The sequence below is a fragment of the Saccopteryx bilineata genome, chromosome 12 (genome assembly GCF_036850765.1).
Source record: "Saccopteryx bilineata isolate mSacBil1 chromosome 12, mSacBil1_pri_phased_curated, whole genome shotgun sequence".
Taxonomy (NCBI): domain Eukaryota; kingdom Metazoa; phylum Chordata; class Mammalia; order Chiroptera; family Emballonuridae; genus Saccopteryx; species Saccopteryx bilineata.
This window is the reverse complement of record NC_089501.1, coordinates 38853036-38877594: the sequence shown is the minus strand read 5'-3', so window position 1 is coordinate 38877594 and position 24559 is coordinate 38853036. Positions and strand designations below refer to the sequence as shown.

At 41.7% G+C, this 24559-nt stretch overlaps 1 protein-coding gene across 3 annotated transcripts in view; it reads right to left on the bottom strand.

Annotated features, from left to right (window-relative positions):
• STX11 (syntaxin 11) overlaps positions 1 to 23572 on the bottom strand; it is a 49863-nt gene extending 26291 nt beyond the window's left edge. The window contains exons 1-2 of one of the 3 annotated variants that reach the window (XM_066248377.1): positions 23459 to 23572; positions 23137 to 23327 (exon numbers count right to left, since the gene is read on the bottom strand). In XM_066248377.1, coding sequence (XP_066104474.1) covers positions 23137 to 23209 — 73 coding nt within the window. In that variant the 5' untranslated portion in view covers positions 23210 to 23327; positions 23459 to 23572. Of the gene's footprint in view, positions 1 to 15629; positions 15903 to 23136; positions 23328 to 23458 lie in introns of those variants that run through there. The other 2 variants (XM_066248379.1, XM_066248378.1) reach the window with 2 other exon arrangements.
• Between the last annotated feature and the right edge of the window lie 987 nt (positions 23573 to 24559).

Here is a 24559-nt window from a genome sequence, read left to right as displayed (position 1 = left end):
CATACAAGGAAAGACGCAAGAAAACATGGCAAACACTCATTTGAAGACATCCTATGTCTGTATTCACTTCAAGTCACACTTCAAGCCTGACTTACATTTTCACTTGTACTGTAATTTTCAATTCTATTTTTTAAGTACAGTGGTCCCTCATCTATCGTGGGGGGTGGGGGTGAGGTTCCAGAACCCCCTCAATAGGCAAAAATCTGCAAAGTGGCGACCTTATATTTATTTTATTATGTGTGTGTGTGTGTATGTATATATATATATATATATATATATATATATATATATATATATATATATATATTTTTTTTTTTTTTTTTTTTTTTTTTTTTTGCATTTTTCTGAAGCTGGAAACAGGGAGAGACAGTCAGACAGACTCCTGCATGCGCCCGACCGGGATCCACCCGGCACGCCCACCAGGGGCGAAGCTCTGCCCACCAGGGGGCGATGCTCTGCCCATCCTGGGCGTCGCCATGTTGCGACCAGAGCCACTCTAGCGCCTGAGGCAGAGGCCACAGAGCCATCCCCAGCGCCCGGGCCATCTTTGCTCCAATGGAGCCTTGGCTGCAGGAGGGGAAGAGAGAGACAGAGAGGAAGGCGTGGCGGAGGGGTGGAGAAGCAAATGGGCGCTTCTCCTGTGTGCCCTGGCCGGGAATCGAACCCGGGTCCTCCGCACGCTAGGCCGACGCTCTACCGCTGAGCCAACCGGCCAGGGCCTGTATATATATTTTAAGGCTTTTTTTCAATTCAATATTTTTATATGTTTTAATTAATATGTTTTACATTGTTTTCAATTTTTTAAGCTAGAAAATGCTTATTTTACCACAAAATAATTAAAATAATAAATATATAAAAATACCTATGTACCACAAAATCCCACAATATAGCAAAGAATTCGTGATACAGAATTAGATATATACAATTTAAAAATCCGTGATATAGTGAGACTGCGAAAAGTGAACCGTGATATGGCAAGGGACGATTGTATCAACGTGGTTTTAAGATGCTGATGGTGTGGATGTGTCTAAGTTGACTTAAATGAGACACAGCAGAGCATTCTGTACTTCCATCTACTTCTGATATGTGCTATTCCATGATGACTTAACACTCCTTTCCTGGAATCAGCCAAGTAAAGTTCTCTGTAAATAAAATAGACTTTCAGAGGTTAACTACGCACACGTTAGCACTTGGCATATTTGCTTTGTGATGTCAGGTTAAACAAGAAACAGGTTCTCAGTAGAGAGCCAATGTGGTCACCTTCTCAGCCCAAGAATCGCCTCTTAATTCAGATACTGTATTTAAGGTTATTTATTTATTTAATGTCATAAATGTAAATGAATCGCAGTAGAAGAGCTGCAGGTGATTCAAATATTAAAAATCAAGTAATCGCAATACCCACTTTCAACTAAGCTTAGCACTGTCGCGGGAGAAATAAGCACGTACGGAACTGGCCAGCAAAGGAGAAGAGGATCCAGCATGAGCTTCTGAATGGGGCGGGAGCTACAGACTACGACACAGCGCTGTCGGCTCGCACCAGGGCAAGACGGTGAAGTGGAAAGATGAAACGCACACTTACCCCCAGCAGATGTACTGCAAACTTGGTCCATAACATCACAAACGCAAATCTGTCGAGTACCTTCATACGCCAGAAACATCAGATTCTTAAAAGTAACTTTTAAAAAGCTGTGGTATCAGCTTGTGATTTTCAGAGCTTTATGTTTATTTTCTCTTACTGTTTGTTACATATTAAAATGTGAACAAACAGACCTCTAGCAATGGCACATTGACTGGAAACACAGAAACTTCCTTCCCTGTTCCTGACTATTTATCTTACTCAGTAAACGAAGAAGCTACTTTCTTGTCTCTCTTTACCAATGCATGTGCTCACAAACTGGACACACACACACACACACACACACACACACATGATTGGTCAGTTTTGCACTAGACCAAAAGATCTTCCTTCATTAAAAAGTGGCCCCAGGTCTTTTAACCAAAGCCAGTTTCCCAGCTTCTATTTTTCTATGTTTCATGAGAATGGGGAACATTTTCTGACCTTATATTAAACCTGGCTTCTGGCTCTGTGATCTCACACTTGTCAGTGCTCATTCTGAATATTCACCGTATCTTATTAATTGCTTTACTGCCTGTCTTCTCTGTTCGCCCATCAACCACATAGGGTCAGAGTCTATAATTGTTGGTTGTACCCCAGAGCATCCAGCATGTAGGAGAGCTTCCATGAATATTTGTTGAAGGACTATATTACCAGAATGATGATTCCCTTCAATCCTTGTTGATGAGGCTAGGTCTCTTGAATTCAAAGATGAAAAAGATGGTCCTTGCCCTTACATTGCTCACAGGCTGGTAGAGAAAAATAACAATAATAAGTGTAATAAAAGGTATATAGGAGTACTTTCTGAGCTCAGTGGAGGGTGGTGAACTCAATATGAATGAAAGGAGAAAAGGCGTCTTAGAGAAAATGGTGGGTGAGCTGATTCTAAATAGTGTGACAGGAGTTAGATGAGGAAGGAGAAGAGGGAGGAAACCCAAGCAGAGACAACCTGAGCGAAGGCATGAAGCATTGAAGGTATAGAAACTATAGCAATCTGATGTTATAGGAGTGAACAAAATGTATCAAAATGTCGTAGGGGGTTATTAGATTAGGTTTTAGATGACTAGTATTTCCTGCAATGACCTGACTCAATATTGGGTAAGCTGAAAAAAAAAGTTACTCCCTATTTCAATAAAACAGATAATATATTTTCCAGTCATAGTTATCTCTTTCATTCTATTGGATGATCATTTATGGTTTTGAAACAGTGCCTCAAAGCTTCGTCTGGCTAAAGGTTTCCTGGAACCTTCTTATTCTCCTAGAAAATGTACTGATTCCTAGAATTCTCTGATTCCCCACCCTCCTAACTCCCTCATCTACAAACTATTCAAGGAATTTGGCATCCCTCAGCCAGGTATCTAAGTTATTAAAGGGCCCAGCCAGAGACATCTCCCTGCCTCTCCAGCAATCTTGGTCAGAAGCCAGCCCAGGATCCAGGCCAGGCTCCCTGTGGGCCACACAGGAAAGGTGGTATAAAAAATAAGGAATGAATGTCACTGTATCAAGCCTGCTGGGATTAAAGCCGAGCTATTCTCCTTTGTCCCAGGGTTCCCATGGTTTCTTGCTAATTTGAAAATGCCATCAAGGACATAACAGTTTAGGGCAAAGCTTGTTGAACTCTGGCATGTAGCAAAATCATCTAGGGGAAATTTGTAAAAGTGTCAGTTTATGGGCTCCACTCTTAAAGATTCTATTCCAGTTGAATCTGAATGTGAGGCTGGACTTTCCTTTCTGTTCTTATTGTTTGGGGAAGGTAGTGTTTTTAAATATCCCAGTTAATTCAGATGATTATAACCTCTAGGCTTTAGTGAGATCCAATGGACTGGTTTGGTGCTTTCCAAAGGCTTAAAAAGAAGAAAGAGGGAGAGAAGAGAAAAAAAAATGTAGCCCAACAACACAAAACTGTTTACCATTTAATAATGTTAAAGCCTAGAATTATAATAAAGACCAGTATGTATTTCACTTTTGTTCTAAATCTGGACAGCGGAGGGTTTTTGACCCTCTTGTCTATTACGCATCACTACTCCACTTGTCCTGGTCTACACTCTCTTGGCTCTTCCTCTGCTCCTAATCGTCCTAGGATTAAGATTATTGTTTCCTTGTTGTTGGTCAGGTATTCTAAATCCTCAAGGACCTAGGTCGAAATGCCAATTTCTGGCTCCACTCAACAGAGTGATGTACAAGGTCTGAAAGGTGCAGAGGGGAATTCTCTGTCACAGAAAAGTTGTGGATGATGCAATGCTCAAATCTCCTGCAGGATAGAAGACCTTGTTTCCCCATTTGCCAAAAACAATGGCTGCTAAGGGCTCACAGCTCCAGGAATTGCCCTTGACTGAAGAAAGCTGTTAGCCTAATATTATGCCTTCGGCCTGGGTACAGCCACATTCTAGCTGATGTGAGGGATACAATGACCAGCTCCCTTACTTCAACATGGCAGAACAATTCTGAAAGGCCATCTCAGTTTCAAAGTTCCATTCTGTTAAGACCACCATTGTACATGCACCATAGTTGAATTGTTCTCTCTGTATAAACCTGATGACCTCTCTCCCTGCCAAGTGTTGTTCCCAGAGCACCTACCAATAAAGCTCCTGTACATAAAACTCGGAGTCTATGTCCAGAGAGTGTCATTGACCTAAGGTACTGAACTTGCTGTCTTCAGTCAAGTACTGACAACACAGTGCAGTGGGCCTCTGCACCCCACTTCTTGAGCAATATTGGGTGGTCACTCAATCTCATCAAGTGTCTCCTTCTTCATCTATAAAATTCTAATACAGACAGCAACAACAATAATAATACTTATTATTTCTATTAATTGAGGCATTTATGAGAATTAAAAAGAGTAAATATGAGAGGATCTGAGATGGCAGCAGAGTAGGTAGAAGCTACACTCACCTCCTTCCAGGACCAAACTGAAATTAGAACTAAAATATAGAACAGTCATCCAGAATAACCAACTGAAGACCAGCTGAACAGAAGTCTTATAACCAAGGATTTACAGAAGAAGCCACATCGAGATTCATAAGAAGGGCAGTGTAAAGCCAGTAGCCAAGGCCACCATCATAGCTGCCTGGCCCATGCAGGTTCGCATTTGATTCAGACAGATGGTAATGAAACAACGGAGCCAAGAACTGGTGGGTCATTAGCTTAATCCTAGCTTGCACCCGGCGGGCAAGAAATACACACAGTGGGAACACACTTCCTTTTCTATTCAGGGCTCCCAAAGCCACTGACTTATCCAATTTTTCCTAGGATCAAAGGTTTGTACCTCACCAGCCTTATTCACCTCTGTTCCCCATCTCCTTCTCTCTGCAAAAACTCTGCACAAAATGGCTTCTCCTTCAGCACTCTGCCATCTTGGCTGCCTCTCCTTTCTTCTACGTGGCCTTTCTCTGCTCTCCCCTCTAATGCTAATCTCAGGACAGAGAGAGAGCAAGCTCCCAGTCTGCCCCATTTTATGGTGTAGAAATTAAAGCCTTTATCCAATATACAAACAAGGAAGTTACTGATACAAAGTCACTTAGGGCAGGAAAGGCTTAGTCTTAAAACTAAGCCTTAGGATATAATGACCCTGCCTGTTTACAGCCTGTTCCCCACACCCAATGCAAACTATAAGTGAGCAAACCTATATATCATATTTACAAACTTATTTGACCAACAGGCAGATACACAAAAAGGGCTGGCCCTCCACCCATGTATAGTGGGTTCTCAACCCCAGCTGGATTCCCCAGCCCAGGGCACCAGAGCCGAAGAGAGGAGACCACATAATATCTGGCTTTAAAAATCAGTGGGGATTCTGCCCACCAGGGAGGGTTAGGAGTCTGCCAGAAACCCAGGTGTCTTCTTAAAGATCCAGGGAAAAAAAATTGTAGTTGCAGCTATTTACCCCGGGCTCTGGCAGAGGGAGGATGGCTCGGAGCAGACTAGAGTTGTGTGAGGAAAAACTAGGTTATATGGTTCTGGGAAGAGAGCTGATAAAGATATCAGTCCAACAAGAGGATATACCCTTATAAACATTTATGAGCCCTGGTCAGTGGCTCAGTGGATAAAGCATCCTGGTACACTGAGGCCACAGGTTCAATCCCTGGTCAGGGCACATATGAAAAGTCATTAATGAGTACACAATTAAATGGAACAACTAAGTGGAATGGCAGGTTGATGTCTCTCTCCTTTCTTTTCTCTTTCTCTCTCCCTCAAATTAATTAAAAAAATTTAAAAATTGATGTACCCAACAGAAGAGGACCTAATTATAAAACGCAAATATTGATGGACATAAAGGGAGAGATCACACTAATACAGGCATAGTAGGGGAATTTAATACCCTATTGACATATTGAATAGGTCCTCCAGACATAAAATCAACAAAGAAACAGTGGTCTTAAATGACACTAGATCACATGATATCTTCAGAGCATTTCGCCTTAAAGCAACAGAATATACATTCTTTTCAAGTGTACGAAAAGCATTTTCTAGGATAGACATGCTAGTACACAAAACAAGTCTCAATAAATTTAAGATTGAAATCATATCAGGCATCTTCTCTGACCACAATAGTATGAAACTACTATTACAAGAAAAAAAGACTAAGAAATACACAAACACATGGAAGGCTAAAAAACATATTACTAAACAGTGAATGGGTTAACAATGAGATCAAGGTGCAATAAAAAAATACCTTAAGGCAAATGAAAATAAAAACACAACAACCCCAAATCTATAGGATACAGTGAAAGCATCCTAATATGGAAATCCATAGCATTACAAGCCTACCTCAAGAAACAAGAAAAATCCCAAAAAATCTAACCTTATACTTAAAGGAGCCACAAAAAAATAAAAAACATCAAACAAAGCCTAAAGTAACTAGAAGATAGGACATAATAAAGAAAATAAAATTTAAAGTCTACAACAACACATAAAGTCTAAAAATAAAAGTCTAAAACAAACACAAAATAAAGTCTAAAAACAACACAAAAAATCAGTGAAACTAACAGCTAGTTCTTTGAAAACAAACAAAAATAATAATAAACTTTTAACCAGACTCAGCAAGAATAAAAGGGAGGACCAAAATAAATAAAATCAGAAGTGAAAGCGAAGAAGTAATAACTGACACCAAAGAAATACAAAAGATTGGCCTGATTGGTGGTGGTACAGTGAATAGATCATTGACCTGGGATGTTGAGGTCCCAGGTTCAAAATACCAAGGTTGCTGGCTTGAGCACAAGCTTATCAGCTTGAACGAACACAGGGTTGCTGGTTGAGCGTGAGATCGTCAACATGATGTCATGGTTGATGGCTTGTGCCCAAAGGTTGCTGGCTTGATCCCAAAAAGTCACTGCTTGAGCAAGGGGTCACTGGCTGAGCTGGAGCCCTCCTCCTATCATCAAGGCATGTATGAAAGGCAATCAGTGAATAACTAAAGTGATGCAATTACAAGTTGATGCTTCTCATTTTTCTCCCCCCCCTCACTAAAAACAACAAATAAACAAAAACAAAGGATTCTAAGAATATATTATGAACAACTATATGCCAACAAATTGGACAATCTGGGAGAAATGGATAAATTCCTAGTAATATACAATTTCCTAAAACTGAATCAAGAAGAACCAGATATTCTGAACAGATCGATTATAATTAATAAAATTCAAGTAGCTATCAAAACATTTCCAACAAACAAAACCCTGGACTGGATGGCTTCACAGGTGAATTTTATTAAACATTCAAGGAAGAACTAACAACTATCTTTCTCAAACTATTCCAAAAATTTCAAGAGGAGGGAAGACTCCCAAGCTCATTTTACAAGACCAGAATTATCTTAATTTTAAAACCAGATAAAGACACTACAATGAAAGAAAATCATAGGCCAATATCCCTAGATGAAGATAAATGCAAAAATACTCAACAAAATATTAGCAATCTAAATCCAGCCAAATAAAAAAGATCATACACTATGATCAAGTGGGATTTATTCCTAGGATGCAAGGTTGGTACAGCATCCTCAAGTCAATTAATGTGATACACCACATGAACAAAACAAAGGATAAGAGTCATATGATTGTGTCAATAGATGCAGAAAAAGCATTTGACAAAATGCAGACCCATTTCAGCAAACTTCTCAGCAAAGTAGGAATAGAAGAAACATATCTCAATATAATAAAGGTTATATGTGTCAAACCCACAACTAACATCATACTCAATGGGGAAAAACTAAAAGAATTTCCCTTGAAATCAGGAATAAAATAGGGATGTCCATTTTCACCACTCTATTCAACATAGTACTAGAAGTCCTAGCCACAGCAATAAGACAAGAAGAAATAAATGGCATCTAAATTGGAAAGGAAGGAGTAAAAACTATCATTATTTAAAGCAGACATAAAACTGTATATAGAGAACTCAAAAGATTCCACCAGAAAAACTACTAGAACTGATAAATTCAGTAAAGTAGCAAGATAAAAATAAATATTCAAAAATTGGTTGCATTTTATACATCAATAGTGTCCCATTTAGAAATGAAAAACACCAAAAGAATTCCATTTACAATTGCATAAAAATAACTAGAGGGCCCTGGCCAGGTTGCTCAGTAGATAATATGTTATCCTGGAGCACCTGGATCATGGGTTCAGTACCCGGTCAGGGCACATAGAAGAAGCAATTAGTGAATATAGGACTAAATGGAACAATGAGCTAGTGCTTATCTCTCTTTCTCTCTCTCTCTTCTTTCCTCTCTCTTTCTGTCTGTCAAATCAATGGAAAGTTTTTTTTAAAAAAATCACCTAGGAATAAATTTACTCAAAGAAGTCAAAGACCTTTATTCAGAAAATTGCAAGATACTGAATAAAGAAACTGAAGAAGATGCAAATGAACAGAAGCATATCCCATGCTTATGGATATTAAGAATTAACATTTAAAATGGCCATATTACCCAAAGAAATCTATAGAGTCAATGCAGTTTCTATTAAAATACCAATGTGTTTCACAGAACTAGAACAAAGAATCCAAAAAAATTTTATAGAACCAAAAAGACTTCAACTAGCCACAGAAATCTTAAGAAGAACAAAATTAGAGGAATCTTGTTACCTGATATCAAACTGCACAATAAGGCCACCATAATCAAAACAGCATGGTACTGGCATTAAAACAGACATATAGATCAATGGAACAGAACAGAGAACAGAAATAAACCCAAGCCTGTGTGTGGTCAATCAATATTTGAAAAAGGAGGCAAGAATATACAATGGGGTAAAGACAGTCTAGTCAAAAAACAGTATTGGGAAAGATGGACAGATACATGCAAAAACAAAACAAAAAAAACTAGACCACCTTCTTATACCATATACAAGAATAAACTCAAAATGAGTTAAAGACTTAAATGTAAAAAAAACTACAAAACTTTTAGGAGAAAGCAGTAAAATCTCAGACACTTCTTAGTAATATTTTTTTCTGATATATCTCCTCAGACAAGGGAAACAAAAGGAGAAATAAACAAATGGGACTCCATCAACGAAAAAGTTTTTGCACAGCAAAGGAAAGCATCAACAAAATGAAAAGACACCCGGTGAATGGGAGAACATTTTTGCCAATGATACATCTGATAAGGGGCTGATATCCAAAATCTATAAAGAACTCATACAACTCAACATCAAGAAGACAACCCGATTAAAAAATAGGCAAAGGACCTGAACAGACACTTCTCCAAAGAGTGCATTCAGATGACCAATAGACAGATGAAAAGATGCTGAATATCACTAGTCATCAGAGAAATGCTAATTAAAACTACAATGAGATATCACCTCACATCTGTAAGAATAACTGTTGGCAAGAATGAATGTGGAGAAAAAGGAACCCCACGCACTGTTGGTGGAAAGGCACACCGGGGCAGCCACTATGGAAAACAGTATGGAGGTTCCTCAAAGAATTAAAAATGGAACTGCCTTATGACTCAGTGATTTCACTTCTGGGAATATAGCTGAAGAAACCTAAAACAGTAATTCAAACGAATATATGGACCCCTGTGTTCACTGCAGCATTATTTACAATAGCCATGCAACCTAAGTGCCCATCAATAGATGAATAGATAACAAAACCGTGGGACATGTATGCAACGGAATATTTATTACTTGGCTATAAGAAGAAAAGAATGAAATCTTACTATTTGCAACAGCATGGATGGGCCTACCGGGTATTATGCTAAGTGAAAGAAATCACTCAGAGAAAGACAAATACTATATGATTTCACTTACATGTGGAAGTTAAAGAACACTATAAAGAAGAAACAAAACAGAAGCAGACTCATAGACAGAGAATGGTTCTCAGAGGGGAGGTGGGTTGAGGGCGGAGGGAAAAGGCAAAGGGATTGAGAAGTACAGATTGGTAGTTACAAAACAGTGATGGGATGTAAGGTACAGCATAGGGCACGCAATCAATAATACCGTAACAACTGTGTAAGGTGCCCGCTGGGTACTGGAAATATCAGGGGACCACTTTGGAAACTATATTATTGTCCAACCACTATGCTATATACCTGAAACTAATACAAAATAATATTGAATGTAAACTATAATTGAAAAGAATTTAAAAATTTTAAAAATATACATGAGAACTCTTGATAAATAATGAAGAGCTAGATCATGTTATAACTAATGTCACTATATGTTGGTTTATCATGCAATAGTCAGGGGAGAGGGGAGGAGGAAGTAGGATATCTACTGATATTATACAATTTGGCTTATGCATTATGTTCTAATTTATATCAAGGCAACAGATTTGCATCACTAATCATGACACCCACACACATAACAGAAAATAATACATAAAACCAGGAGGTGAGATGTGTATTGCAAGAATCCTGAAACTGAAAGAGGACAGAACAATTCTTGTTCACTGTTTCCATCTAAAGATAGCAACAGAGCAATTTCCACTACTCTGTAAAGTCAGAATTCACATTACCCAATAAGTTATGCAATGAGTAATGGAATGTCATTCTGAACAGAGAAACAAGTAAAACAGTTTGGTATACAAAATGGGGACCACTTTTCCAGGCAAGTTAGTATTTGCCGGATTACCCTGATACTGTATCCACTGAAAAGAAAAATAAAATCATAGATTGCCAATTCTAAAGCTGTTTCATATTAAAATTGCCAAATTGTTAAGCCTTACAAAGGACTTAAATGAGATATGCAAATAATGTCTGATAACCACAGACAGACCCAGGATTGACCAACAAATGACTTACTCTGGCATCTGGTTTCATTATCAATAAAAGTCATAAAATGAGGGCCTTTGAAACCTACCAGAGCCTCCAACTCTGTGCTCTGCTCTCAGGTAAATCACAGTTAAATCGAAAAGGCAAGACAAACGCACATGAAATAATAACCAAAACCATTCTCATTACTGTTATCTGAGCAGTGAATGAGTTACAGGCAGGAATATGGGAATTCAGACCAAGGGGTCAACACGTGGTCTGGATCATCCCAGAAGGCTTCGTGTCAGTCTCAAATAATGGAAAACTAAAACTAAATATCTTGATTTCCCAATAAATCTGAAGAAATGCTGAATGAAACATTATATTCATGTACGGAGAAAACAGGTAATAACATCAAGTTTTAGACATTTGACCATTTTAAAACTTCAAAATTAAGATGAGATTGCTGATTCAGTTTAGGTACAACATTAATTTATACCAATAATCCTAAAGTTGTCCAAAGTAGAGGCAAGATAAGGGAAAGAGAATTAGACCTTGCTTGATGAACAAAAATCAGAGTCAAGGTCGATTGAATTATGAAACAATGAGAACAGTGAGGAGTTGGGGCCAGCTTTTCGGGGGGGAATGGTATGAGGTCATTAGTCAATACCTTTATCAGGACCAAAGAAATCCTCCTCTATGCTGCAAACAGAAAGCAGGGCCTGAGCCCTGGGAACTTGAGCCATTTTGCCCTGCTAAAATCAAGAGGACAGGGGACACAGCACGCCAATGTCACTTAAATCTGGAGGTTAAAGGCAGGAGGGGGCAATAAGCACCTGCTTCAGGGCAAAACCAGAACAAAATAGGCCCCAGAAGAAGGCCAATCACAAACCAGGAGTGTAAGATCTGGAGTTGCTATGGCCCTGCCTGCATTTATTAGTGAGTCTTCCACCATCGGAGCATGCTCTATAGATTAATACCCCCAGGCCAGCCTTTCTGCGTCCCCTCAGGAGGGCTATTAGCAACAAAACTTCGAGTGCATCTAAGAAACACAAAGCACTTAACCAAGGTAGCTCTAAGGATGCAGTTGTTGCTCTGGGAACCTTCAGTCACTGTGAGTCTCCATCAAAGTGTTTAAAATTCCCAGGAGAAACTTTCTTATTATTCTAGGCTAATTCCTACATCAACTGGGTGTATCTTGGGATAGAGGGAGGCGCAGGGTTGCTGTGTAGCACAGTAAGGCCGCTGGGGGTTCCATCTTCTGTATTGGACTATTCTTGGATCAGAGAGAATTGTTGGGATGAGGACAATGACTTCGATTTGAGTTTACCACAGTTCCTGAGACTTTATTCATTCATTTTCTCTTTTGTCTATTCATTCATTCTTTCCTTCCTTCATTCAAGAGATGGCATATCATTGCAGTATGGTTCAGAATGCAAGCTCTGGAGCCAAGTGCTTAGGATCAATTTCTGGCTTTCTCTATTACTAACTTTGTACTTTCTTCACCTGGCAAAAGCAGTCAGTTATAGTATCTGCTTCACAAGACTGCAGAAAAGACTGAATTCATATAGTGAGTCTAGAATAGTGCCTGGCCCTCAATAAATCCTTGCTATTATTATTCATTCATTCATTCAAAAAAATTTAATGAATACTGACTATATGTCCAGCACTGTATGAGGTTCTCATTATCCTGAACTGGCTGGAGTTCATTATTCTACTATTCAACTATTCATCATTCTACTATTCTACTCTTCCTATCTTAGTCATTAACTAGAAATGTAGGAGTCATCCTAAACTCCTCCCTCTCCCTCATTACTGCCCACTTCTAAAGAGCCAGGTTCCTCCTATAAAACAACTGTCAGCTCCTTCTCTCTCTTCTATTCCTCACTATCACTGCCTGACTCCAACCTTCTTTAATTTCTCTTCTTAAGCATTGAAGTAATCTCCTTTGTGTCTCCTTAAGGCTAGAGTCACTCTGATACAATCTATTCTCCATCTCGATTCTAAATTGTCTTTTGAAAACACATTATGTGACAGTATCATTCAATTGCTTAAAGTCCTCTAGAGGATAAGTTCACAGCGCCTATCCAGCACACAGGCTCGTGTGATCTGGCCCAACCTGTCTCTCCAGCCCTGTCCCCAGCCCTCACCCTGTGCCCACACTAAACAGGCTGGAATTCCTCGCCTGCATGCTGCTGAGTCACTGTCCCTCCATCTGCCTGACAGTCCCTCCTCTTACATTAAGGTTCATCATTTAATCGGTACATTCTTCCTAATACTTATCAGGAGTGAAGTCTGTGCCAAGTTCAGGCAGTGTGATGATGAAGAACACAGTCCTTTCTTTCTCATAGAAAAAGTGACTTTGAGCCTCTTGAAGGAGAAATGAATTATGAAAATACAAGTAAGGGAGTCTTAAATTTAGCACCGCTACCCTCACTTGTTGGATATCTTACAGAATTAGAGAAAATGAATATATTTGGGCATCAAGTCCAAAAATACTCCAACTGATTTCAATCCCAACAGCAACCTGTGACACAGTGAGTTTACTCATTTTGATTCATACAGCTATAATGTGTTAGAAAAGATTGATTTGAACTATAAAAATGATGGTTGAAAAGTTGTTTCACTATGATGTTTTAAAGTTGCAAGCCATTAATAAGTCATTATTTTTACAAAGGTAAGCAGCTAAGAGTTTCCGCGATTGACTAGGGGTCATAACAGGCCAGGTTTATTTTTACATGGTTGTAAAATAATACAAAATATAGTTAATTCAAATAACTTTAGAAATCCCCCCTTTCTGATTAACATATTTTTACATCACTTATTGAATAAAATGGTTACTGAATAAGCACCACAGGCTGCTCACCAAGACAGGTAGATGATTAAACTCAAAACCTTCCTCATTTTTCCGGCAATGGCGACCCAGTTCATTCAAAAATCCCAGACCTGCAGGCCCTGGTCGGTTGGCTCAGCGGTAGAGCGTCGGCCTGGCGTGCGGGGGACCTGGGTTCAATTCCCGGCCAGGGCACATAGGAGAGGCACCCATTTGCTTCTCCACCCCCCCCTTCCTCTCTGTCTCTCTCTTCCGCTCCCGCAGCCAAGGCTCCATTGGAGTAAAGATGGCCAAGGAGCTGGGGATGGCTCCTTGGCCTCTGCCCCAGGCGCTAGAGTGACTCTGGTCGCAGCAGAGCGACCCCCCGGAGGGGCAGAGCATCGCCCCCTGGTGGGCAGAGAGTCGACCCTGGTGGGCGTGCCGGGTGGATCCCGGTCGGGCGCATGCGGGAGTCTGTCTGACTGTCTCTCCCCGTTTCCAGCTTCAGAAAAATACAAAAAATACAAAAAAAAAAAAAAAAATCCCAGACCTGCAGAAACGTCAGTTGTATTAAAACAGAGGCCTTCCTGTCGCTCCGGACATAGACTTGTCATAGTGCTCATCTCCTCCTATTGGCCCTTCCAATGAATTTCTGACTTTCTACACTAGTCATTGGGGCCCTTGTGGGCAGGCTCCTGTCTTATTCTCGGCTGGACAGAGCTCAGTGAAGAGTCTGGCACAGAGGGGACACCCAGCAACCAGGCTGGGCCACTTGCTCGGCCCGGCTCCAACAGAGATGCTGTTCCCTTCTCACCTGTCCTGGGATAATGTATACAGTTCCTTCCTAAGAGCTGCTGCCCAGCTGCAATAAGGTCTATCAGTCCAAAGATTTTAATTTCTCAGGTCCAACTGGTATCTGGTACCTTCTTCAAAATATTTTTTTTCATGTGGTTTTAGCACTAATTTACTAAAAGATGAACTATCCAAAATGTTTTGATTCAGAGAGCGACACATAATCACTGTAAAATGGCACGTCTCTACCTTACCATGCCAGTGAAAGTAACAACAAATCAGGCCTTGAGTTACAAAATTCATGTTCTATTGGTCCTCTGTGGCAAAGCATGTGATTCGAATGCTTATCTTCCATCAGCCTAGTGACCTAGCTGGCATGATGGACCATCAGCCAGGCGCTTTAGGAAACTGAAAACGTGAACCCTTCCTTCCTATACCACCTGCCCAGTGCAGCCGTGTACCCATGCCACATTTATTTTAAATACAGCCAGAGCAGACCTCACTTTCCAAAAGTTCGAGTCGCATGATTAAAAGAGCAGCCCTGTGACTCATTTTTGGATACCCATGTGGAAATAACAACTCCTCCCTTTGCTGAGAAACGGCTGCGACAAGTGCGTGAGAAGCACAGGAAGTACAACTGCTCTCCGCTGCTGTCATTGGCCTCTAGAATTCCCTCTCTGACGGTGGGGTTCACATGGCTGCTGCCTCTACTTCTTGTCTGCAGTCTTTCAAAGAAGAAAGGAAAGAAAGGAAGTCTCATGTGGGCTTAGAACGAGCTGTTTTAAAACTGTATCCGTTTCTCCCTATTGCCTGGCTCCAGACTCATACTGGGAAGCCAAGAAGTAAGCATTCTGTTATTTTTGAGAAAGTATATTACCTAATAAGAAGTGAAAAGGTGATCAAACTGAAGTAATGCTCCCCTCACCCCCCAATTAAAAAAAATTCCAGCCTTTTCACTTAAAGCAAAAGTAGTTTTAGGCAAATTCTAAGGAAAGCCTAGCAACAGGTGCCTCTGAAATAATTTCTAGAAGCTCTAAATGCTCAGTCCCTCGCCCACTGGGGGGGGGGGGGGAAATCACTCGGTTCTATACGAGAAACTCAATGGCTGCGTTCCCCCGGAGATGCCAAGAGTCCGCGTGAGCCCTGGGGCCAGACCACCCCCCCTGCCCCCCCGGGGGCATCCCTCGCGTCCCCGAGCCGCCCAGCCCCCACCCCGGGAGCCCCCATCCTCGCACCTCTCCGCGCACAGCTTCACGAGCGGGAAAGGGGAGAAAAAGAGTCAAACGAACCAAGAACCGGCTGGAAAGTGCGAACCGAGTCGCCCTGTCCCGGGCGGGCGCGGGTCCCGCGCTGGGCTCAGTCGGGGCAAGGGAACCTGCTGAACTCCGCGCCGCGGCGGCCGCATCTGGGCGCTGCCGGCCCGGCCCCTCGGCGTCGGAAGCGCCCACAGCTGGGGACCAGGCCCCGCCCCAGGAGGATAGCACCGGGTCCCCGCGCGTGACCCCGCCCCGCCCCGAGTGGGTGCGCTCCTGAGCGCGGAGAGTGCGGCGGCCCGGCGCCCGCCTCCGCCGCTCCCCGGCCCGCCCCGGTGCGCTCGGTGCTGCCCGGAGGCGCGTTCCCTCCATCCCTCCCTTTTCCGTGGCCCCTGCGCAGGGAGGGGGCCGGAGGCGCCGGACTTTCCCCGGGAATCCCCACTGCGCTGGTGACGTTGGCTCGCCGGTGGACTTCCCGTGGCGCGGACTCTGGCTGCGAGGTCTCGGTGTGGTTGTGACCGCGTGAGGCTGTGGGCGGCCTTGCACCTGCCACGACCTTCGAGCTGCGGGAACAGCGAGGCTGCGCACCGCTTTTCCAGAACCCATCGGCCTCACCAGTCTCAGGTGGGCCTAACCCAGCCCATTCATTCATTCATTCATTCGCTGCCAACCGAGCGTCCACTCAAGCGCGGAGGCTACAACCGTGGTCCAAAATGCTGTAAGACTCGGCTTTCAGAGACCTGTCATTCCAGTGGGGAAAGAGAAGCACATATATATGGGTGCGTAATGTACCTCATTATATATTATACATATATATATATACATACATGCATAATGGGGTACATATATGGATCTTGAAAAATGAGGCTAGGCTTAAAAGTTATAGGAAGTGCTCAAAGAAGAAAAAAGGCCCCCACTGATGTGAAGGCAATGCAGGAGCTCCCAACGGCCAAAGCTGGAGCAACTTGAACCACAAATAGACAAAGTAGTACCAGATTACAACCCAAAGTAAAGAAAGAGATCCATGAGTCCATAGTGATACAAATAAATGACAAATAAATGGTTAAATAAATAAACTGTGAAGAGATAAATCTCCCCCACGGAAGAATTCCTAGTAATTGGTGTGTCAACTCTGCCCTCAAGGAAAAGCCGAGCTCCCCTCTCCTTAAATATTGGTTTGCTCACAGAGATTTTCTCCCCTAAGGTATGAAATGGGGAAAATGAGTAACTTGACAACGAAGACACCTGAAAAACACTAACTCAGCCAGGTGATCAAGGTCAACATTAACAGCGGTGAATTATTTTCATTGTATGTACTCAGTACGACCTGATGAAAATGACACTCTACCTCTGTGCTTTTCCTCCCCAAAACCCATAACCCTAGTCTTATCACGAGAAAATCATCAAATTCTAATAGTGGGACATTCTACCAAACACCAGTCCAATATTCCCCAAAGCTGTCATTATAAAAAACGGGAAGTCTGAACTACTGCCCTAGCCTACAGGAGCCTGAGGCATGACAATGAAATGTAATGTGGGGTCTAGGGTGAGGGCCTGAGACAGTAAAAGGACAGTAGGTAAAAACTAAAGAATAAGGTATGGATTTCCATGAATACTAACATATCGCGTGATTGGTTCCTTAGTTGTGGTGAGGTGCCACACTCAGGTAAGATGGTAATGACAGGGGAAATGAGATGAGGTTTATGGGAACTCTCTATCTTGGCAATTTTGGGCGAAGACCATTTCAAGCTGGAGAACTCTGTAAAGGTAAAGGCCCAGAGGCAGGAGCAAGCTTGGCTTCTTGGGGTAATATCAGTGTGGGTGGAACAGAGTGAGTGGGGAAGAGCAACAGGTGGTGGGGTGAAAGGTAGGGAACGAAACAGGTAGGGCCTTGGTGGTCGTGATTGTTTGTGAATTTTACTTCGCTTGAGAAGGGCAGATATTGAAGAATTTTTAGCAGAGGAGTGTTAGTGATGTGTTTTCTTGCTTGTTTGCTTTTGTTTTGTGAACTGTTGTGTTGAGAATAGATGAGGGAACAAGGATGGAAGCAAGCCAACCAGTTAGGGAGCTGTGACGGTTAATTTTATGTGTCAGCTTGACTGCCACAGGGTTCCCAGGTAGTTTTCTTGAACATTATTCTGGGTGTGTATGTAAAGGTGTTTCTGGATGAGATTAAATTTAAGTGGGTGGGCCTCGCCTGTTTACTGAAAGTCTGAATAAAACAAAGGACAGGGTAGGGAAGAATCTTCTTCTCTTTTGCCTTGACTGTCTTGAATCCAGGACATGTTTTCTCCTGCCTTTGACTTGCCTCCAGACAGGAACTGACACCATTTGCTCTTCTGATTCTCAGGCCTTCAGACTCAGACTGGAACTAGATCACCAACTTTCCCAGGTCTCCAGCTTGCCAGATATAAGTCTTGAGATTTCTCAGCCTCCACAATTGAGTGAACCAATTCCCTATAATCTCTCTCTCTCTCTCTCTCTCTCTCTCTTTCACCCCTTATTTCCTCCCTCCCTCTCCCTTCCTTCCCTCCATGTTTATCCATTGACTGACAGATAGATGGAAATATCTCCTATGTCCCATTAGCCCTGTTTCTCTGGAGACGCCCAACTGAGGCAAAGACATAGCAGCGGAGCTGGCGAGATGTGGGCAGGTTCTGTGTTCACAAGTAAGGGCTGACAGGACGAGCTGACACACTGGCTGGAGGGTGTGAGAGAGAGCCAGGAGACAAGGGTAAGGCAAGTTTTTCACTCAGAGGAACTAGAAGACAAGAGGTTCCTTATGCTGAGATGGAGAAGACTGCCTGAGAATCAAGTGTGGTGGGGGGAGGGTGGGGAGGGGAAGATTGCATGGTTTTAAGAGTTCCCTTTTGGACACTTTAAGTTTGGAGTTGTCAAGCTCTTGGATAGATGAGTCTGAGGTGATGATATCAATTTGGACGTCTTTAACACATAGATGGTTTGCAGACAGAATGTAGATGTCTGAAGTCTGAGTTCTGTGATTACTCCAAAGTTCAGACATTGGGAAGACAAAGAATCAAGAAAAATAATGAGAAGGAATAATCAGTGAGATAGGGGAACTAACAAAGAATGGTGTTCCAGAGGGCAAGCGCAAAGGAACTCACGAGTGATCAACTATCAAATGTTGCTCAAGTGCATAAAATGAGGACTAAAAATTGAGCAATGGCATTGGCCATATGGAGGTCAATGGAGAACTTGCTACGGAGAGTGTTGGTGGCAGATGGTGATGACAGCGTGTCTGGAGTGGGCACAAATAGAATAAAAAGAGAAATGTCGCCATCGCTGGAAGGAAATGTACGGTCAAGAGAGAGATTTTTTGGGGGGAGGGTTAGAAGAGATACATATTCGTATGGTGCGGGAACGAGCGGAAAGGGAAGGGAGAGGTGATGAGACAGAGAGCAAAGGGAGCCTGGCTGGAGCCGCGTCTGGAGTAGATGAGCGGGAATGGGATCTGGTGCACAAACAGAGAGCCGGGCTGCAGTAGAACATGCACTTCTCTCATGACTACGGGAGGGGAAGCAGAAGGTATGAACACAGAAGCTGTGGGGGCAGGAACATGATATATCAACAAAGAAGCATGACCATCAGCTATGAGGAGGGAGGAAGTTGGAGAAGAGAGGAGAAAGTGAAAAATAGCACCTTAGGACAGCGAGAGACTTGGTGGACTTTGAAAATATAGTATATTCAAACTGTTGGTTAGGACTAAGAGTTCATTTGAGGTCAAGGATCATGAATATAAAGGGAGGCCAGTCGGTACAGTAGTGTGTTCTCACCAGCCTCCTCTGCCCAGGTGGATGCAAATAAAACTAGGCAGAGGTCCAGAGATGTCCAGAGGTTGGAGTTGCCAGGCGAGTATGCTGGAAGGGAGAGGGACAAGAGCACTGAGTGTCTATACAAGGGAATGATTATAGCAAAGGGGCCTGGCATCTAAGCCAAGTAAGGAGAGAAGAAAGACAGAGTGGCATGAGGCCGAGTAAAAGGTGTTAGGTAAATAGATGGGAGGTTCCATGGCACCAAATTGTTGCATTTAAGGGGTTAGAGAGATTCAGTTGAAAAAAATACAAGTCTGTTATCAGAGAATGGGATCTTTGAGACTCGGATTATGGAAGGATGCAGTTACCAATAATGACAAACTCCAGGCTGACTTTGCTTCTCTGCAATTGATCTGCCCACCCTCGGCTAGACTCCCAAGTAGGTCTTCTATGTTTTATACGTTTTTCGGGGGGGGGGGGAGGGTTGGCTCTCACTTACACTCTGTAATTTTTGAGCTCTGAGGACTGAGGAGGACTTTAAGGTAAAGCCCAGCCTAACCTGTGGTGGAGCAGCGGATAAAGCATAAACCTGGAATGCTGAAGTCACTGGTTTGAAATCCCAGGTTTGTTCAGTCAAGGCACAGATAGGAAGCAACTGTATACTACGAGTTGATGCTTCCTGTTCCTCCCTGCCTTCCCTTTCTCTCTCTCCTCTCTCTAAAATCAATAAATAAAATCTTTAAAAATAAAAGGGGAAAGCCCAGGGCATCGCTGCTTCATTAAAGCTTGTCTCCTCGTCTCCATCATCATGTATAGCAGGGGTCCCCAAACTACGGCCCACGGGCCGCATGCGGCCCCTTGAGGCCATTTATCCGGCCCCCCCCCCGCCGCACTTCCGGAAGGGGCACCTCTTTCATTGGTGCTCAGTGAGAGGAGCACATTGACCATCTCATTAGCCAAAAGCAGGCCTATAATTCCCATTGAAATACTGGTCAGTTTGTTGATTTAAATTTACTTGTTCTTTATTTTAATTATTGTATTTGTTCCCGTTTTGTTTTCTTACTTTAAAATAAGATATGTGCAGTGTGCATAGGGATTTGTTCATAGTTTTTTTTATAGTCCAGCCCTCCAATGGTCTGAGGGACAGTGATCTGGCCCCCTGTGTAAAAAGTTTGGGGACCCCTGATGTATAGTATGACCGTCCCTAACTTGAAAGGCCCATAAAAATCTTTGACTGTCAGGGTTGGGAAGGTCATCTGACTCAGCACTCCTCTCAGGCCCAACTCATTCATAGCCCTCAGTTAAATAGTCATTATATATCCCCACACAAGGTAATAATCACCAACTACTGTTTATCTTTTCCATGCTAGTGTGAGAACACATGTTTAACTTATTTTTTATTGTAATAAAATATACATAACATAAAATTTACCATTGTAACCACTTTCTAGTGTACAGTTCAGTTGCATTAAGTACAGTACATTCACATTGTTGTGCAATGTCACCATCCATTTCCAGAACTTTTTCATCTTCCCCGATGACAGCTCTGTACCCATTAAACACTAGCTTTTATCCCCCTGTACCCCCAGTCCTCAGCAGCCACCATTCTACTTTCTATCTCTATGAATTTGATTACTCTAGATTCCTTATATAAGTGGAATCCTAGAATAGTTGTCCTTTTGTAACTGAAATCTCATTCAGCATAATGGCCTCAAGGTTGACCCATGTTATATATAGCAGGTGTCAGAATCTCCTTTCTTTTTTAAGCTGAATAATATTCCTCTTTCCGTCTCTGCTTTTACTTTTCTGGGGTATATGCCCAGAAGTGGAATTGCTGGATCATGTTGTAACTCTAGGCGTAATTTTCTGTAATCATCATACCATTTTCCACAGTGGCTGCACCATTTTATATTCATACCAGCAATGCACAAGAATTCTAGTTTCTCTTCCACCTTGCCAACACTTGTTATTTTCATATAACCTAATTTTAATTTACTTTCTGTTTGACACCTTGCTGGGCTCAGGTTGTTATTGTATGAGCAAATGAATCGCTGTTATTAACTCTGTCAGAAAGGGAGATGAATTTCAATGAATCAACTTGCACTCAGCAAACCCCACCATGTACATCATCTATAGCTGCACTGTCCATTATTGTAGTCACATGTGGCTATATATCAATGAAAATTAACTAAAATGAAACAAAATTTTAAAAGCAGGTGTTCAGTCTCACTAGTGACATCTCAAGTGTATAGTAGGCACCATAACTACAGATTATGGTCACTGTCTTATTCCCATCTATGGGATTTTTCTGCTTGTACCAGCTGCGAAGTTTTCACATGTTCCTGCCATTTTTATTTTTTATTTTTTGCCAATGTCTCTGATTTGGCCTCTGGCCCTTTGCTGACACACTTATACCTCAGGAGGAGTCTGGCCAGACGCCTGTCTCATTGCAGGTGTGCCATGGGGTATGGAAACAGGAGAGGCTGGCATCACGACGGGATTGTCTGAATACCTTTGGAGGGGCTGCCATTGTCGGTTTGCTGCCAGTTATTAAAGGCACACCTGAAGTAACTGACTGAACAGCCAGAATTGAATTTTTCTGACCCAACTATGTCATTTGACAGGAGTTAAAAAATAAAGCGGATTGGAAAGACAACATGAAGTCTTGTTAGTTAAGATTTGCAGAGAAGAATAGAAGGCAATCTGGCCTCTCAGTGCAGAGGTTCTTAAATTGAGGAAAGAACAGAAAAGAATCCTGAAAAGAAGAAGGGTAGACTATCTAAGCCATCGCTGAGTCACCGGGTCACACCGAGGCTTCCACTCACGATCCCGTTACTATCCTCCAATCCAGACCCGAGTTACAGGCTATGTGAGAACCTCCCAGTGTGGGAGGCTTGCAAAGCTAGCTCCTGCGGCTCGAGTGAAACACTGATGTTCTTCCTCTAGCGTTTCATTCCATTCTGGATTTCCCGGAAAACTCAATAAATTTACTAACCCATTAAACAATCTAAATAAGCTTAGAAAAATGACTTAAAAAACAGTGCAACAGATAACTCTCATAGAAAAGCAAATCTCTTAGTTTTCTGCGTCTGGTACGCAAGGAGGGGTAGAAATCAAGTGGTGAAATTTGTACAGTTTTGATATTGTTTTCCTGCCTATAATTCCTTGCATGACACTGTTGTATTCTTATTTTAACCCAAATTGCAATTAAGTAAAGACTTTCCTCTGAGATACCGGCATACTCATAAGAAGCCCGAAGTCTAGCTTGTACTGCTTGCTGTGTGCATGTAACTAGAATATTTTCTGAGAAAGAGAATGAACCTGAAAAATCTGGCCTAGCCACGGGAGAACTGATCAGCTTAGCAGCTCTTGCAGTAAACCAGTTTTTCTGCAACTGTGATTTTGCATAACAAATTGCAAAAGTGTTTTAAGATGAGACTGTTACTCAATACTCATTTCTGGTAAGAAAGAAAAAAAAAAGAAAAGAAAAGAACTTTTTGCACCATGGCCCTGTCTTACGAAACTGATAAAAACGAAACAGAAGTTCAAATAGAACAAAACAAATAAGCCATGCCTTTTACAAGTGACAGTGTAAATTCTCAACAGATGTAATTTTCACAAAAAGGCTAAACATGTTTACATTCCTCTTTCGTTCATTGGCATGAATTTGTGCTACCCATTTAGACACTCTATGTATCTACAGCGGAAAGCCTTACTTTGGGGCTGAGATGTGGTTTTCTTCTCTTTTCCCTCCTCTTCATCCATTTCATCGCCTTGCTGCAGCTCCATGTCTTTGTCCGTCTCCCTTTTCCTTTAACACACTCTTCAGCTGGACTGACTCCTTCCTTTTAATACGGCTTACAATGTCTGTGAGTCAACGGACCATATCCAGCATCCATTTGTGACTCTAAAGAATATTTAAAAGTACAATACTAGCACCACAAAAAGCAAACATGTTTCAAAAGATGAATATGTTTTTAAGATAAATTTAGGAAAAATAATAGTGAAAGCAGATAGCAGTCTTAGCAGTGAACTCACGAATCCAATGGGCAGTCTTTCCTTGAGAGTACCTGCCTTCGGGGTGATGATCTTGGGGAGACTTTGGAGAAGCTGACAGACGTTCCTCTCAGTTCGCAGCTCCTTACCTTGCCGTGTCCCCCGAATGTGAGGAGGACTCTTTGGTAGGAGCTGACATAACCTTGCATCACTAGCTCGGGGTGTCGAAAGCAAGCCACTTCAGCTGATTTCTTTAAACCCTATTTTCTGTAGGTTGGTGATGGGCAAGGTAATTTATGAAACAGGAACTTTTGTCACAACTCTACATCCCTAGTCACAAAGACACATTTACAAAACAAATGCTCCCTGCAAATTAAAACTGATTACAATGCAAATATAAGTGAGAGACATAAACTATTCACACCTTACTTCTTTTGCTGCCCTGGTAACGTCATCTCTCCAACTTAAGTAATGAGTAGTAGACCCCTCTGCAAGGAAAAGCAATATATGGCACCTAGTGTTGACAAATGATTTCTACTAATGTTTCCTGAATGTAAATAATATAAACACAATTTACATAAATGTGGTATAAATTCCTATCGCTACAGACTATAAAACCCAAACCAATATACACATTAAGAGCATAAAATTAATAATATTAAAATAAACATTGATTTAATAGTGTTTTGATGAAGTGAAACCAAAAACGTTTGCTCTAAAAGTAGAAAAGTGCATTGGGATATTTTGTATTTCACTTGTTATTTATATGATTCTTTTTATTTTTAAGGCAACAGACACTCATTTGAAAGATTCTCATTGTCATTGCTATGATATTTCCTTTAAAATTATGCATTCATCTTGAATCATCCATTCATGAATTTTTCAGCTTTATTGAGGTATAATTGACAATTAAAATCGTAAGATATTTAAAATCTTCACAGTGTATAAGTATTACATGTATACATTGTAAAAGAAATTCCCACTATCTAGTTAATTACTACATCCATCATGTCCCATATTTATTTTTGTGTGAGAACATTGAAGTTTTGCTCTCTTAGCACATTTTAATTATACAGTGTTAATTACAGTCACTGTGTTTATAGTAGATCTTCAGACCTTGCTCATCTTCTAGCTGAATATTTG